General features: G+C 36.7%; 1 protein-coding gene across 1 annotated transcript in view; it reads right to left on the bottom strand.

Annotated features, from left to right (window-relative positions):
- CFAP47 (cilia and flagella associated protein 47) overlaps positions 1-17,356 on the bottom strand; it is a 545,441-nt gene that overhangs the window by 188,660 nt on the left and 339,425 nt on the right. Inside the window, exons 47-49 of the mRNA XM_045994745.1 lie at positions 17,186-17,329; positions 16,408-16,581; positions 12,248-12,359 (exon numbers count right to left, since the gene is read on the bottom strand). Coding sequence (XP_045850701.1) covers positions 12,248-12,359; positions 16,408-16,581; positions 17,186-17,329 — 430 coding nt within the window. The remainder of the gene's footprint in view (positions 1-12,247; positions 12,360-16,407; positions 16,582-17,185; positions 17,330-17,356) is intronic.

Here is a 17,356-nt window from a genome sequence, read left to right as displayed (position 1 = left end):
ACTCATTACAGAAATGTAGATTCAAACCACACTGTAACTATACTAGACAAGGGTTAAAATGGATAAAAGTGAAATGGTGAGCCCTACTAAGTACGGTCAAAGGATACAGAGAAACTGGAACTTTCATGCAGTGCAGGTGAGAATGGAAAAAGGAACAATGTCTTTGAGAAACTTCTGGCAGGTATTTCTTTAAACATTATAAATTCAACTACCATATTATCCAGCCATCCCACATATAAGTGATTACCCAAGACAAAGGAAAGTATATGCCCATGCAAAGATTATATATGAATTCTCCTATCAGCTTTATTCATAATTACCAAAAAAACAGAAAATTCCAAATGCCTATCAACAGGTAAACAGATGAACAAATTGTGGTGTATCTATCCCATGGACTACTACTACAATAAAAGGAATAAACTATTGAAACATGTACTACATAGATGGATCTTAAAACAGTTATGTTGCATAAACGAAAATAACCCCTCAAGAGGGTGTACACTGTATGATTTCATTTGTATACAGAGCTAGCAAATGCACACAAAGTGACCAAAAAACCCAGATAAATGGTCGCCTAGGGCAAGGGTGGTTTGTGGCATGAGGGGAAGGGAAGGCAAAGGATTCAAAAGGGACACAAGGAAACTTTTTAGGGTGACATATATTCGTTATTAATGGATTCATGGTTGTAAGGATGTGTTAAAACTTCTCAAATTGTATACTTTAAATATGCACAGTTTATTGTATGACAATTATACCACAATGAAACTGTTTAAAAAGCACACTTGGTATTTCAGATATTATACTCACCACTGCTGAGCAGTGTAACAACAGGATCTGAGAACTGTCACCCCAGATTGAATGTAATGTATAAGCAGGATGTGTAAGTGAAGTTCACATCCAATTATAGGCATCTTTCCAGCAGTAGGTAATATCATGTATGAGATAATTAATGCAGGATAATTAATAAGCCATATTAAATCTTCATTATAAATCTCTCTCTCATTTATGTATCAATTCTATTCATTTACATCTCTCAGTTCCACAAATTCATGTATGTTTCCCTGATATCGAATGCAACTATTTGCTCATTTGTTTGGATTCACCGCACTGTGAAGGTGGCTTCTTAAGCCTCCATGTAACGCATTCATTTATAAAATCTTTAAATTTAAATAAATAAATAAAATCTTTAAATAAATAAATAAATAAATAAAATCTTTAAAGATAAATAAATAAAATCTTTAAAGATTTTATTTATTTGACAGAGAGAAAGTGAGAGAGAAAGCACAAGCAGGGGGCACAGGAGAGGGAGAAGCAGGCTCCCCGCTGAGCAGGGAGCTCGATGCGGGGCTCAATTCCAGGACCCGGGGATCATGACCTGAGCCGAAGGCAGACACCTAATGGACTGGGACACCCACGTGCCCTTATTTTGTTAATTTTATTTTAAAGTTATTTCTATGAGTAATTTCTGAATGAAAAATGAATTCTTTTATTAAAAAAGAATCCTTAGATTCCATCTGAGCAATAAAATGGGGGAGACTGTTTTTCACAGAAATGCTGAGTGGTAAGAGGCAAATGTTCACAAGTATTTGTAAAATTTCTTGAATTTCCATGTTAAGAAAAAATGCCAAAAAAAAAAAAAAAAAGAAGAAGTTTTAGATTCAGTATTTTTTTTTAAGGGGGTGCGGGACAGAAGAAGAGAGAGACAGAAAGAATCTGAAGCAGGCTCCATGCCCACCACAGAGCCCAAGACAGAACTTGATCTCAAGACCCGTGAGATCATGACCTGAACTAAAATCAAGAGTTGGACACTTTATCAGTTGAGCCACCCAGGCACCCTTAGTTTCAGGATTTCTGAATGATCTTCTAACGCTACTAATCTCAACTGGTTATGCGTAATTCCTCACATATTAGGAAAGCATCCTTGAAGTGTGATTAGAATTTAAACATTTTCATAAAAATGTATGAATAAATTATAATAAATCCATGTATCTGAGATTTCTAAGCAAAAGTCTTTTTAAAAAAAAGATTTTATTCATTTATTTGAGAGAGTGAGTGAGAGAGAGAGCCCGAGATGGGGGAGTGGAAGAGGGAAAAGTAGACTCCCCACTGAGCAGGGAGCCTGAGGTGGGGCTCAACCCCAGGACCCTGGGATCATGACCTGAGCTGAAGGCAGATGCTTAACCAACTGAGCTACCCAGACATCCCTAAAATACATATTTTGATTTTGGGGAAAGGGGCAGGAAGAAGTTTAGTGCTCACAAATCCCGAAAGGTAATGCCACACAGATGGCAAAGCTGTCATGAAGCATCACAGCGGGAAAGCACAGATGATAAAAGCAGAGAGAGGAGCCCAAAGGAGCAGGAGAGGATCCAAGCAAACTCAATTCATTCCCTCTACAATGGCCCAAGGTCCTGCTTTTGCAAAACATTTCTCTCACCCAAAGAAGCAAGAAAAATGCTTTATAGCAACCAACATTTGTTTTGAAGACTGTGAAATCCAACTGGTTTTCATGCCTCCACAACTATGCCCCAGTCCACAATGGTGAAGGGAACAAGACAGTAAGATCCAAATTCAGTTTCAGCCAAGTTTCTGTCATTTTTATTGAGACAAATTAGGACAGAGAGAGCGTTAAAATAGCTGCAAAGCCCCCTGTAAATCCATATTGTATCAGGGAATTTAAAAAAATGGAGTATATTAAGTAAGTGTGCTACACATTATTTGAGCACCTATTAGATGAGCATGTTCCATATATTCCCATTTAATGGCCATGACCTCCCTGAAAGATTAAACACTATCAATATTTTACATGTAAGAAACCTGACATTCAGTGAGGTCAAGGTCACACAACCAGAGAATGAAATAATTGGAGATCGAAGTCATGTTTGACTTCTAAATGTATTCCTTTGCAACACAATACAATAAAATAAGAAAGAGCACAGTTAAAGATATGCAATTTTACCACTGCAATGTGGTAGCTAGCATGAATATAATGCCCAAGCTTTAAATGAAAAATGTAAATTTAAATAGCCTAGTTTTGCTCAGCTTCACACTCTGAAAATACATGTGACAGGCAGTGCTTCTCATCACATACAATATCAGAAATCAAATTTTGAACTTCATTTGTATTTTAAAGATGGCAACTGGTAGTATACATCTTGCTGGATAGCGTATAATTTCAGAGAGTAGCAGAATGCTAAATATTAAAACAATTTCTATCTTGTTTAAACATAGGCCCAACATAAGAACTTTATTGTACACGCAGTAAACATTTTGTTTTGACACTGAACAAAAGTTTATGGGAAAAAAAATTAAAGTCTTTAGCAATGCTGACTAAAAACTTACTTGCAATTGTTTGGACAAGGCTTTCTTGTAACAGTGCCATAACAGACTTCATTCTAGTGTAAGAACTTCTGAACTGCAAATTTGTAGAAATGAATCTTAGCTGTAATTTACAGTTGTGTTGAACTGAATGAATACAATCACGTTTCAGCAAGTAAAAGACCACTTTCAGGGGCTATTGAAAAACTATAAGGTAATTATACAATTGATCATCGCTACCTATGTTCTGGAGCTACCATATTATCAAGGGTCATTTCAGACTACTCTATCATGAATGTTCAAGGTAGAGATTAAATTTACTAAAATGACAAGAAACCATCTTAAACATGGATCCTCAATATTTGGTTTTGTAATGTGAAATAAATAGCTAAAGCACCCTGGTGAGAGCACTGAGCTATGTCCACGTAACGTTCTGTACCATCTAAAGCCTTGATAGTGTAAGTAAATGTTATATGAAAATATTCCTTAATTTTGTTAATTCTTAATTTTTTAAAAATATTTTATTTATTTGACAGAGAGAAATCACAACTAGGCAGAGAGGCAGGCAGAGAGAGAGGAGGAAGCAGGCTCCCCGTGGAGCAGAGAGCCCCATGCGGGGCTCCATCCCAGGACCCTGAGATCATGACCTGAGCCGAAGACAGAGGCTTTTTTAACCCACTGAGACACCCAGGCGCCCCAATTCTTAATTTTTTACCTGAGATTTAATAGACATATAACATTGCATTAGTTTTAAGTGTAAAAAAATTCTTGTTGTTTAATGTTTGGAAATCATTTTAGGCCAATATGCTATGATCAACATATTAAATTCTTTCAGCTGGATTTTTGCTCATACATATAAATGTCTTATAATTTATTAAGTGATCCTTGTCACTGCCTTTCTCTTTTGTACATGTGTCAATTCTTCAGAGAAATGTAAGATGTTCAACTACTCATGTTCACCCCACCCCTTTCTTTGGTCACAAATAATTGTCATTAATGATTATAAGAATTTCTAAAGACCTTTTCTTTGGAGGTGAAAGCATATTTGTCGCTCAGAAGTAAGAGTTCATAAGAGATAATTATCAAATCTTATACTTAGCTTAATAAACTGTATTAATGTACTTTACTTATTAACAGTTAATTAGTACTAACTGTACTAATTAACAGTTAATTAGTACTAACTGTATTAATTAACAGTTAGACAAAAGCTGCCGTTTATCTAGTAGACAGATAAAATCTAGGTAGCTCAGTCAGTTAAGCATCCAACTCTTGATTTCGGTTCAGGTCATGATCTCAGGGTCGTGAGATCAACACCCGGCAACTGGCTCAGGCCCGTGCTCAGCTGGGAGTCTGCCTGGGTTCTCTCTATCCCCACTCTCTATCTCCACTCGTACTCTCTCTTTCCTCTCTCTCTCAAATAAATAAGTAATACATAAATAAATAAAATCTTTAAAAGTATATTTAGGGATTGTCTTCTCTATAATATCAACATATTAAATTATTTCAGCCTGGTTTTGAATCTTTACTTAATGGTTGACTTGAATATATGGTTATTACCCTTTGAATGGTCTTAGATATATATAGGCATATATCAAATTTTGAACTTCATTTGTTTGTGTATATATATATATATATATATATATATATATATATATATATATATCTCCATACATATTACCCCTTGATTGTTCTTAAATATATATATATATATATATATATATATATATATAACAGAATATTATTCAGGCATAAAAAAGAATGAAATCTTACCATTTGCCATGATGTGGATGAGGCTAGAGATTATAATGCTAAGTGAAAAAAGTCAGTCAGAGAGAGACAAATACCATATGATTTCACTCATATGTGGAATTTAAAAAACAAAACAAATGAACAAAGGGGAAAAATGCTCTTGGTATCTCGATAGGAACTGCATTAAATGTGTAGATTGCTTTGGGTAATACAGACATTTGAACAATATTTGTGCTTCTAATCCATGAGCACGGAATGCTTTTCACTTCTTTGTGTCATTTTCAATTTCTTTCATTGTGTTTTATAGTTTTCAGAGTACAGTTTTTAAGCCTCTTTGATTAAGTTTATTCCTAGGTACTTCACTATTTTCAGCGCAATTGTTAATGGGATTGCTTTCTTAATTTCTCTTTCTGCTGCTTTGTTATTATTATATAGAAATCCAACAGATTCTCTATGTTGACTTTGTATCCTGCAACTTTAATGAATTCATATATCAGTTCTAGTAGTTTTCTGGTGGAGTGTTTCAGGTTCTCTACACTGAGTATCATGTCGTCTGAGTAGTGAAAGTTGTATTTTGATTGAATGCCTTTTACTTCTTTTTGTTGTCTGATTGCTGTGGCTAGGACTTCCAGTACTATGTTGTAGACATCCTTGCCTTGCTCCTGACCTTAGTGAAAAATCTCTCAGTTTTCCCTAATTAAGCATGATGTTAGCTGTTAGCAGTGGGTTTTTCATATAAGGCCTTTATTATGTTGAGGTACGCTCCCTCAAAACCTATTTTGTGGAGAGTTTTTTTTTTTTCTTTTTAAGATTTTATTTATTTATTTGACAGAGAGACACAGTAAGACAGGGAACACAAGCAGGGGAAGTGGGAGAGGGAGAAGCATGCTTCCTGCTGAGCAGGGAGATGGAGGGTTTTTTTTATCATAAATGGATGTTGTACATGGTCAATGCTTTTTCTGCATCTATTGAAATGATCATATGGTTTTTATCTTTTCTTTTCCCACAGTGATTGATTTGTGAATACTGAACCATACTTGCATCTCAGGAATAAGTCCCACTTGATCATGGTTAATGTTTTTAATTTTTAATAAAAAATTTTTAATTTAAATTCAATTAGCCAAGATATAGTACATCATTAGTTTTTGCTAAAATATTCAATGATTCATTAGTTGAATATAACATCCAGTGCTCATCATATCACGTGCCCTCTTTAATTCCCATCACCCAGTTACCCATCCCCCAACCCACCTCCCTTTCTCAAACCTCAGTTTGTTTCAAGGAGTCAAGAGGTTTGTCTTCCTCTGTGGTTTCTTATCAACTTTCCCTCCCTTCCCCTATTGTCCTCTGCACTATTTCTTTATGTTTCACATATGAGTGAAACCGTAAGATAATTGTGTTTCTCAGAATGACTTATTTCACTCTGGAACGGGAAAAGATATTTCCAAATGACTTATCAGATAAAGGGCTGGTATTCAAGATCTATAAAGAACTTCTCAAACTCAACACCCAAAGAACAAATTATCTAGTCAGGAAATGGGCAGAAGACATGCAGAGACACTTCTCCAAAGAAGACATACAAATGGCCAACAGACACATTCAAAATGCTCCACATCACTTGCCATCAAGGAAATACAAATCAAAACCACAATGAGATACCATCACGAACCAGCTGGAATGGCTAAAATTGACAAGACAGGGAACAACAAATGTTGGAGAGGATGTGGAGAAAAGGGAACCCTCTTACATTATTGGTGGGAATGAAATCTGGTACAGCCACTCTGGAGAAAGGTATGGATATTCCTCAGGACCTTAAAAATATATCTACCCTATGACCCAGCAATTGCACTATAGGTTATTTAACCCCAAAGATACAGATGCAGTGAAAAGAAGGGGCACCTGCACCCCAGTGTTCACAGCAGCAATGTCCACAATAGCCAAACTGTAGAAGGAGCCAAAATATCCTTCAACAGATGAATGGATAAAGAAGATGGTTCATATGTATAATGGAATATTACTCAGCCATCAGAAAGGATGAATATGTACCATTTACATCGACATGGATGGTACTAGAGGGTATTAGGCTAAGTAAAAAAAAAAAAAAAGGAAGTATAGCTGACATATCTCTCAGTTAATTATATAACCTTCCTTAGTGTTGTTTACTATCAGAAGCACATTTGACTCTCCTTTCTCCTTTATCTCTCCATATCCTATTTTCATCAGATGTAACTGTGATGGACACTATACAGCATCAATCACATTCCTAATCAGGAATGAAGGACTTATTTCTGTAGCTACAGGGAATGATACTGGAAGATGAAAATTAGGTCCGCCCTCTTTGGGAATTGTCTTGGCTTGAAAAAAAGCCTTATCCAAGGTCAAACCTACTTTCACATGCAGTCTACTTTCAGTGACTGATCAACACAGTATCATAAAGGCCCAGTCCCCCTCTGCTAACTTGGGACAACTCCAAAAGGCCATCCTAGCTTAAGAGGCCCCAGTAAGTTGACTAAAACGCTTGACTGGACCTATCTAGAAGCCTAACTTCCTTCTCTTCCTTATACTCCTTATCCTCCTCAATATACCTTCTTATCTTTCTTTTCACAAATGTTGATCATAATACAACTCCTAATAAATGTCTTGCCAACCCCCCACCTCAGAATTTGAGTCCCTGAAAACCCAAGCTGTTATAGCATCATTTCCCATTTTTATTTATTTTAAAAACTGTTCCTCTATTCTATAATCCACTGTCACTGGTCTAGTTCGGTCTGTCCTTAACTTTGTTTTTCTTTCCTTTTCTTTTTTTTTAGAGATTTATTTATTAGAGAGAGAGAGAGCAAGTGGTGGGGGACAAGGGGGGTGAAAAGCAGAGGGAGAGGAGAAAGAAAATCTCAAGCACAGAGCCCGACACGGCTCAATCTCATGACTCTGAGATCATGACCTGAGCTGAAATAGAGCTGGATGTTCAACCCCCTGAACCCTGAATAGGTAAGGTGCCCCTACTCTTAATTTTCATTTAAAATGGTCAATCTTCACTATTCGTTCCAAGGCCAGAGAGGCATTCAAATTCAAGTCTCCATATCACACACTTTAAACATGATTGTAACTCACTGAAGGCTGCTGCAAAAATTCCAAATCTGTCCATTTTTCAAAATTTCTACCTACCAAACAGTATGACATAATACCTATTGTGGTATATGCGCTTGGTGTCCCACAAAAATCACCTCTGCAGACAGTTTCCATATACAGCATTGGTTTTCTAGGACTTTTCCAGTGGGGAATGATTCATTGCCATGAGAATCCACCCTAAGAGCAAACTTTAGCCAGTGAGTTATTGGAGTTAATGGATCATTACCACAGTTTGCTTGCCCTTTGGCATGACAATTCTGTCTGAAGGTTCCCAGTGAGCTTACCCAGGTCTCAGCAGTAGTCTGATACCTAGCTTACTTTTTATTGACTTTCTCCTTTTAGCATCTTAACTTCCCATTCTTTCAGAGTACTTACTGTGATCAACTCTCATCTAAACCATTTGCAATTAAACTCTTTTCTCAGGGTCTTCTTTTTTTTTTTTTTTTTTTTTTTTAAGATTTTATTTATTTGACAGACAGAGATCACAAGTAGGCAGAGAGGCAGGCAGAGAGAGAGAGGAAGAGAAGCGGGTCTCCGGCTGAGCAGAGAGCCCGATGTGGGGCTCGATCCCAGGACCCTGGGACCATGACCTGAGCCGAAAGCAGAGGCTTTAACCCACTGAGCCACCCAGGTGCCTCTCAGGGTCTTCTTTTAAGAGAAGAAGCACAAATATTGAGAACTGATCAACTAGAATATTACTAAAGGCTCCTAAAAGATCTTTCAGATCTAACTGCCCTCTCTTGCCCTTCCTATCTGTTTTATATTTTACCTCTAGATTTTTCTTTCTAAAACTCTGTTGACTCACACTCTTTAGAAATCCTCAGTGACTCCCACTGCAATAAGAAGTAAAACAAAACTCTGCCCACCAATGTTGGCCTGTATTTCTAACTGCATTTCCTACCACAAACACACTGCAGACATACTCCTCAACTCATTATTGACATGAAGCATCTTGTCTGTGCTTTCAGTAAGATTGCTTCCTCTGCTGTAAGGACCCCGCCATATAGGCAAATAAATCGCAGCTTATCCTTTGCAGTCCAAATCAAACCGATTATCCCCTAAAAAGACCTCTCATACCCCCAGTGTTAGGGTTAGTATCTCCTGCTATCATGCTCCCCAGTGCCATGTATTGCCATTCTGGTATATCAGAGTGTACGTTTTACTAAGATGACTTATGAATATGTATTTCTACCACCAGATATGAATTCCTAGTAGGCAGGAGGCATGATACCCATCTTTGCATCCATGGCTAATATTTGAAATAATTAACAAATCTGTATTCTAATTTGGCCACTGAGAAAGGACACGGGATAAAAATCCTGGGGCACCCTGGTGAGTCATATTTTAACCCTTTATTCGGTGCTGGCTTGTTGGGAAGTCCTGGGGGGCCTGCGGGAGGGGTTATGATGCTATAGTGGCAAGGTTTTACTACAGTGGTGCTCAAACAGTTGGGTATTTGCCAACATATACGGAAAAGCATCTGTTACAATATTTTAACAAACAGGGCATAATTAGCTGGATATCAGTTTTGTTCAGAACTACTATACCTATAAAGGCTTCCCAAGTTAGAGGCCTTTTATAAATAATTGTTTTGTAATTAAGAACAGAACTGAAAAGAAGCACAATGTTTTTTTAAAAAATACATACATGCACATGGATACACTTCTTTAATCAGCACAAATAGGAATATTGTCATGTACATATGAAAATGTTACAGTGTGTTCTTTTAATCACATTAGACTATCAGCTATTCAGAAGCAATTACATTTCTACTGCTTCAAGTACTGTGTAAGTTTTCTAACAATAATATCAATAAAATGGACTTCGCCTTGTCACCTTCTCCAAATCATATCAACAGTCATTCACCTTTAAGGGACTGCCCTGGAAAGAGCAGACATGAAACGTCTTGCAAATATTTTTCAAAATTATGAAGCCTACAAAACCTCTTGTGTAGCCAGCAAGAGTTACTAATTTATCCCCACTTAATGATGTACCTCGAGTCACTTTTAACTTCCTCAAATCCCTTCTAAAGTCCTTCAAACCAGCATGTTAAATGAGTTCATGTCTTGTTCAGTGAAACTATGTATTGAAATTTTATGGTCTCTCAAAGCTGCCAAAACTAACAAAAAACGACTATAGAAAGGAAAGACATATTAAATATGATTTCTTAATTATTCTTGGCTCCATTTCCATAACCTTAAGAGTCTGATTCATAGATAAGGAGTTTTGTTTGTTTAAGGGAGTCATACACATTTCTGATACAACAGTGTTGTGCAGTTTGAGGTTCCTCATATGTTCTTTCTCATACATAGCAGAACTCTCTCCCTTTTGTAGAACAGGAAACTGAGAGTTAATATGTTTATCAAAAATAATGGCAAATCTGAATGATTCAATGCCCTTTACAAAAGACTAGCTAACATTCCAAAACTAAGGGAAATCCACCAGTAGGACTGTCATTTGACTATTAAAATGAGAAGTGAACTTTAGATTTCTTAAAATCAATTCTTCTGAATTACATAAAATAACAAAATATGCTACTTTAGGGGTGCCTGGGTGGCTCAGTTGATTGGGCGACTGCCTTTGGCTTGGGTCATGATCCTGGAGTCCTGGGATAGAGTCCCACATCAGGCTCCCTGCTCAGTAGGGAGTCTGCTTCTCCTGCTGACCTCTCTCTTCTCATGCTCTCTCTCTCTTTCATTAATAAATAAATAAAATCTTAAAAAATGCTACTTTATTGAAATGCTAGGAATAGGTTCACTATAGCTTAAAATCTACCCATCACATGGAGAATTATTAATTGGCTTTGCAAAGCCAAATGTCTGAAAAGTGGTGGGAGGATTTTGGAAGATGCTGGTAACTATGACCCTGGTGATATGTGAGGTCAAGTTCACTAGAAGCAGACAGTGGGGTTGGGCAAGTTGGCTCTTGCGTTACAGCACATTTTGTTCTAGTAGTATTAAATGGATCACTCTGTTTGCCATTCTGAAGTTTCCCTTCTACTTATTAATAGCATTAGCATGCTAGGTATAGACCCTTCTATGCTAAGTAGAGACCCTTTCTTAAAACATTTTTTGTTGAGGCAAAAACGGTTGAGACACTAACTCTTCCATGGAGCACAAGATTGCTACTAGGTATGTACTTATTATAGTTCTTGTGTTTTTTTTTTTTTTTAAGATTTATTTATTTGACAGACAGAGATTACAAGTAGGCAGAGAGGCAGGCAAAGAGAGAGAGGGAAGCAGGTTCCCTGCCGAGCAGAGAGTCCAATGCGGGGCTCGATCCCAGGACCCTGGGATCATGACTTGAGCCAAAGGCAGAGGCTTTAACCCACTGAGCCACCCAGGCACCCCCATACTTCGAAATTATATCCATTTACCTATATATGATGATTTTCTCAGCAGGATCCAACCATCGTGGGACATTTAATTCTCTCTTAAAGAGGACAGCTTCTTCAATGAATCAGTTCCTCAGTTCTTCCCTATGACTCTTTGACCTTCTCAAGCACCCTCCCTTCAAAAGTTTATAGAATAGCCCTCAGCACTGTTCTCAAGCAAGCAATTCTGTTCAGGAACCATCAGGGCAATTTGTATAAATGAAAGCTTCATTAGAGACAAAGGAAGGAAACTTCACACACCAAAGACTTTAGCCTATTTTTTCATGTATTAATTCAGTGTATATGCTTATTTTATAATACCTATTCCCATAAATAAACATTCTCATAAAACGCTGCCTGACAGACAAATTGGTATAAGTATTTAGAAGTATTTATCACAATTTTAAATGTAAATATCCTTAACCAAATATTTCTACTTCTAGAAATTTGTCCAAAGCATACATTCAAATAAATGGCCAAAAGAGTATATAGCTCAAGATATAAAAGGTATGGTCCAAAGCTCTGATTATTCAGAAAGCTAATGACTGAAGTAGAAAACCAAATTTCCCTCTGGGTCATTTATTAGAAAAGGGAAATGTAAACGATATTTTTAAATTTCTTCTCATCCTGTATCTGTCCTAGTGTGGTGGTTAATAATGATACTAATGGCTTTGTTACCTTTGAATATACCACGTTTCCAAGGGGACACATGTAGAATATATGGAACTGCATTATCAGGGTCTATGGTGATTTTTGGATTTCCCCACACTATTGGAAGATCTGAAGTTACCTAGAAAAGAGATTTCGAAGAATTACACAATGTCAATATTTATATGAAATTCATGTAACAAGCTAAAGCATAGAAAAAACTGAAAACTTAAATACTTCCATTAAAACTGTTCATCTTTAAATGAAAAGCAAACCAGAAAACACTACAGTAAAAGAAAAATCTGAGATCTATGAAAAAATAGAACAAAGAAAATGACTCCCTATGGAGCAGGGAGCCCTATGCTGGACCTGACCCCAGAACTCTGGGATCATGACCTGAGCCTAAGGCAGATGCTTAACTGACTGAGCCACCTGGGCACCCAGGAGCTGTCTATTTAAATTCTGTATGTTTCAGGGAGCCTGGTGGCTCTGTCCAGAGGCCTGGTCTTCTAACCAGATGCCTGGTTAGCGAAGGACTTTAATTTCGGCCTCCCAAGTTTTTTATTTTGGCCCCCCAAGTTTTTCTTGAGTAAATACCCTTCAGATTGTTTTAAGTTTTTGTTTAATTTCAAGGCCAGAAAATTTTTGTTTTTGACAATTTTTGCCAGTGTTTTATTGCTTTTGAGGAGGAACAGATGTACACAACTCCTTCTCTACCATTTTGGAAGTTCCGTATCTGCTGTTTTCCTTATTGCTTAACTATTTTCTACTATTTAACCACTTGGGTAAAATGCCACAGCATTTTACCCGTATCTCAATTATGTTCTCTGATTTTTTATTTTCTCTTTCATACTGAGGAAGTCCCAACCTTCTACAGAAAACTATTCTTATAGCAGTAGGATGAACTATAACTTAAAAGCCTTTTTAAAAAGGTGTAAAAATGTCTAGTAGCTGTAGTGCCTGGGTGGTTCAATGTGAGCATTGGGTTCTTGGTTTTGGCTCAGGTCATGACCTTGGGGTCATGAGATGGAGCCCCATTTAGGCTCCACACTGGGCGTGGAGCCTACTTAAGATTCTCTCTCTTCCCCTAGCCCCCACCCCCCGCCGTCTCTTCCCCTACCACCCACCCCTGGCTCACACCCTTTCTCTCTTTCTTTAAAAAAAAGATGAGTACAGCAATGACAAATAGAACAAAGAAAAGATATGAAAAGAATATACTGAGTTAGAGTTGTTAGCAGATTGTCAAAATGCAGGTGAACAGCAAGCAGTCGAGAACGAGGGACTGACATAACACATACCTCTCGAGTAATAGTGGAGGTGTGGCCCTTGTAACCTGATGACAGTTTGAAGTGAAGAAGCGTCCAGGTGAGATGTTGTAAAGACATAGGAATACTTTAGAAAATGGAAACTTGAAGAAGCTTAGAGGGATAAAGGAACCAGATAAGTAATAATCAAGAAATGGCAAGGAAATGAGGAATACACAATGCTATAGAATAAAAGGTGAGAAGTTTTAAGAAGGCAGATCGACACTGTCAAACACTGCAGGAGTTTTGAGGCAGATACACTGGCGAAATAAATGATTTTTCTTGACCCAAAGTCAAGGGTAATCGCTGTGGCAGCAGTTTCACAGCACAGCAGAAAAGCTTTAAATCTCCCACTGTAAATTAAGAAGTGACCATGCAACCATCGTTTTTTCAAAAAGTTTAGCAATTGTGGACAATAAAGATGATAATAGTTAAAGAAGAAGTAGTATACAGACAAGTTTTCTATGGTAATGGAAAAAATTGAGAATATACATTAAGGGAAATAATCTCACAAAGATGAAGATACTGAGAGTGAAAGAGCAAGGGAAAAGAATATGAATCAGTCTTGAGTGCACTGAGCTAAACTTCAGTTCACAGACGGAGGAATGAAGATGGAGAATCAGAAGCATTTCAGTGGTACAAAAGCAAGAGTATGCTGAAAGCTGGAAGTATAAAGCAAAGATTCTCAGCCCAGACTTTCTCCTTGGTGCTACCTCAGTTCTTTCTCAATAGAATTTCTACTGAAATGAAAACAATAATGCTGTATTATGCATTAAATGTTGTATTAAATTAAATGAAATGAAAGGTCAAATTCGTATTGCTCATTATTCTGTGTTGATTAAAAACAATGGTAAATTTCAAATTAAGAAAGGAGATACTGTACCTATGGATAATATTTCTAGGAACAAATGTTTTTTAAATCTTAAATATACTTCAGTTCTTTTATAATTGTTGAAGCTCTTGAAATATAAAAATATGGAAAATCTCCCTTGAAAAACTATTAGGTACTTGACACTATAATCTATGCTGGGTATAAAAATGTGGATAAGAGGGGTGCCTGGGTGGCTCAGTGGGTTAAAGCCTCTGCCCTTGGCTCAGGTCATGGTCCAGGGTCCTGGGATCGAGCCCTACATCGGGCTCTCTGCTCAGCTGGGAGCCTGCTTCTCCCTCTCTCTCTCTCTCTCTGCCTGCCTCTCTGCCTACTTGTGATTGATCTCTGTTAAATAAATAAATAAAATCTTAAAAAAAAAAACGTGGATAAGAGAGGCATGCCCCTTTTCTCAGTTTATAATCTGGTAGAAAATAATAAAAAGGTAATAGTAATATGATACAGTATGTCTGATGGTGGAAGCACATGAAAGATATATAATCTCTAATTTTATAATCTATGAATTTTAAAAGCTATTCAAAAAATTTTTAATTAGGGGCGCCTGGGTGGCTCAGTGGGTTAAGCCGCTGCCTTCAGCTCAGGTCATGATCTCAGGGTCCTGGGATCGAGTCCCGCATCTGGCTCTCTGCTCAGCGGAGAGCCTGCTTCCCTTCCTCTCTCTCTGCCTGCCTCTCTTGTGATTTCTCTCTGTCAAATAAATAAATAAAATCTTTAAAAAATAAAAAAAAAAAATTTAATTATCATTCTGGGAAAAGTGGCACCTAAGAGTTGCCCTAAAGAATAAAAAAGGAGTAAGAGGAACACAGAGAAATAGAAGATACGGAGTGGTGTAGAGATTTCTAGATAGGAGTAAAAGGAAATACCATTGACTAAGGGCTGAGTGCTCCTGGAGCCAAGAGTAGGAGCAGGTGAAACTGAGCAGATGAGCTTTTAAAGGACAGCAAAAGTCAATTCAGGGAATATGGATTTGATGCTCAAGGTAAGAAATGAAACTGCCAAGTTTCAACAGGGGAATGACAAAATGAGATTTTTGTTCTTAATATTCACTCCATTTCTCATCCAGTAAGGAGAGAAGAAAACCAAACCACATATTTTTTTTTTCAGGATTATAAAACAAAACGAAAACAAACCACAAAACAAAACCCAGAGGGTAAACCTAGAGAATTTCCAAACTTCTGCAGTACCCTCTGAAACTCAGGCGCCTATGATGAATAGATATATGAAGCTTCTTTCAAGGATTCTATTAGGTACACAACAATTTGTAGATAAATGTGGGAGTGGGGAGTGGAAAAATGTATTTTAGGATTGGCTTAAATCAAGTGAGGAAAGCCAGGTGTAAAACTTCATAAGAAACAAAGATGTAAATAATTATGCACCTCTTCACATTCCCACTATTATTTACACTGATAAATGATAGGATACACTTTAGAAATTTTATGTCTACAGATTTCACATTAAAATTTTAAGAGCTCGGGGTGCCTGGGTGGCTCAGTGGGTTTAAGCCTCTGCCTTCGGCTCAAGTCATGATCTCAAGGTCCTGAGATCGAGTCCCACATGGGGCTCTCTGCTCAGCTGGGAGCAGGGAGCCTGCTTCTCCCTCTCTCTCTCTGCCTGCCTCTCTGCTTCCTTGTGATCTCTGCCTGTCAAATAAATAAATCTTTAAAAAAAAAATTTAAGAGCTCTCGAAAATACTTTTGAAAATATCTTTTATTATCATATATAACTTATTTGGGTGAAAATACATAATTCAAATAAGCAGCTTTTAATGTGCTTTATGATCATATACTAAAACTTAGATAGAAAACTTGTTTGGTGCTATTTCAACTTTATAATTGAAATGAAATTTGATAGCTGTTGACCTAACAAAAAGTAGAATTCTAAACATTTCCTTGTGTGGTACTTCACCTAGTTAAGTAAAATTAAATGTTTAAAATTTCATATAATTCAATATATTCCTTCTTAAAACACTTTCATCCTTAAAAAAAAAAAAATCTTACCTTAAATGTTTGAATGGTCTTCGTATAATTGGGCACCATTATGGGTTTATTTGTCGTCTTCCCTACTTGACAGTTTATAGTGATATGTTCCAAGGCCAGGGGTTTTTTCCCAATCCCTTTTATGTCAAAGACATACTCCATACCATCTACTTCATTTTGTAGAGTAAGTCTGCCCTGTGACAAATCAGCCAAGTTTCAGCTCTATAGGAATCACAGTTGGATCTCAAACAATCTCTGCTATCCTATTAACTTTGAATCTGATTAATGAAATGAGCTTTCAAGGAGGTGTCAGTCACTGACTTTTCTGGTTTATGTATAAATACTTCTACTGAATGGAAAAAGATTAATTTCCTGTGAAAAGCTCTGTATTTCTCTTTACTTTCTCTAAATGACAGAGTTTATATTAGCATTCTCATACATAGCAATTATATTCATTTTTATGTCCTTGTCAAAGAAATATGTGTTAAGAAAATATTTTCTGAAGTACCAACTACCTTAATGAATAAAAATAAAGGAACAATGATTTTACTTTGTTAAGCGTGTTATGTAAAAATCATCTAGATATAAGTACTGGCAGCCAATGGCATTGTGAATTTCAGAAATTTTATCCCTCAAGTTAAAAGATTTATTAAGGTTTCAAGCAGAGTGAATACTAATAATCAAAAGCATATAGTATATAACTTTTTTCCAAAAAGGTTTATAATAAATTATAAAGGTTAATATCATGTAACAGTTCACTGACAAATTAATACTAGGAAAAAAATCAATGAATTCATACCATAATCTCACATTCCAAAATAGGTTTGAATGTAAGGGGATACTGCACAGTTTCTCCTGGTCCGACATATAAAAAAGAAGGTCCAAAAAACCATTCTCCTTCTATAGTAACTTGACATTTCCATTCATTCTTTGTCTTATTACTCTAAAGCATGAAAAAAAAATGTAGAAA

This window comes from Meles meles, chromosome X, assembly GCF_922984935.1.
Source record: "Meles meles chromosome X, mMelMel3.1 paternal haplotype, whole genome shotgun sequence".
NCBI lineage: Eukaryota > Metazoa > Chordata > Mammalia > Carnivora > Mustelidae > Meles > Meles meles.
Note: the sequence above shows the minus strand (reverse complement) of the source record. Positions and strands in the feature narration are given on the sequence as shown.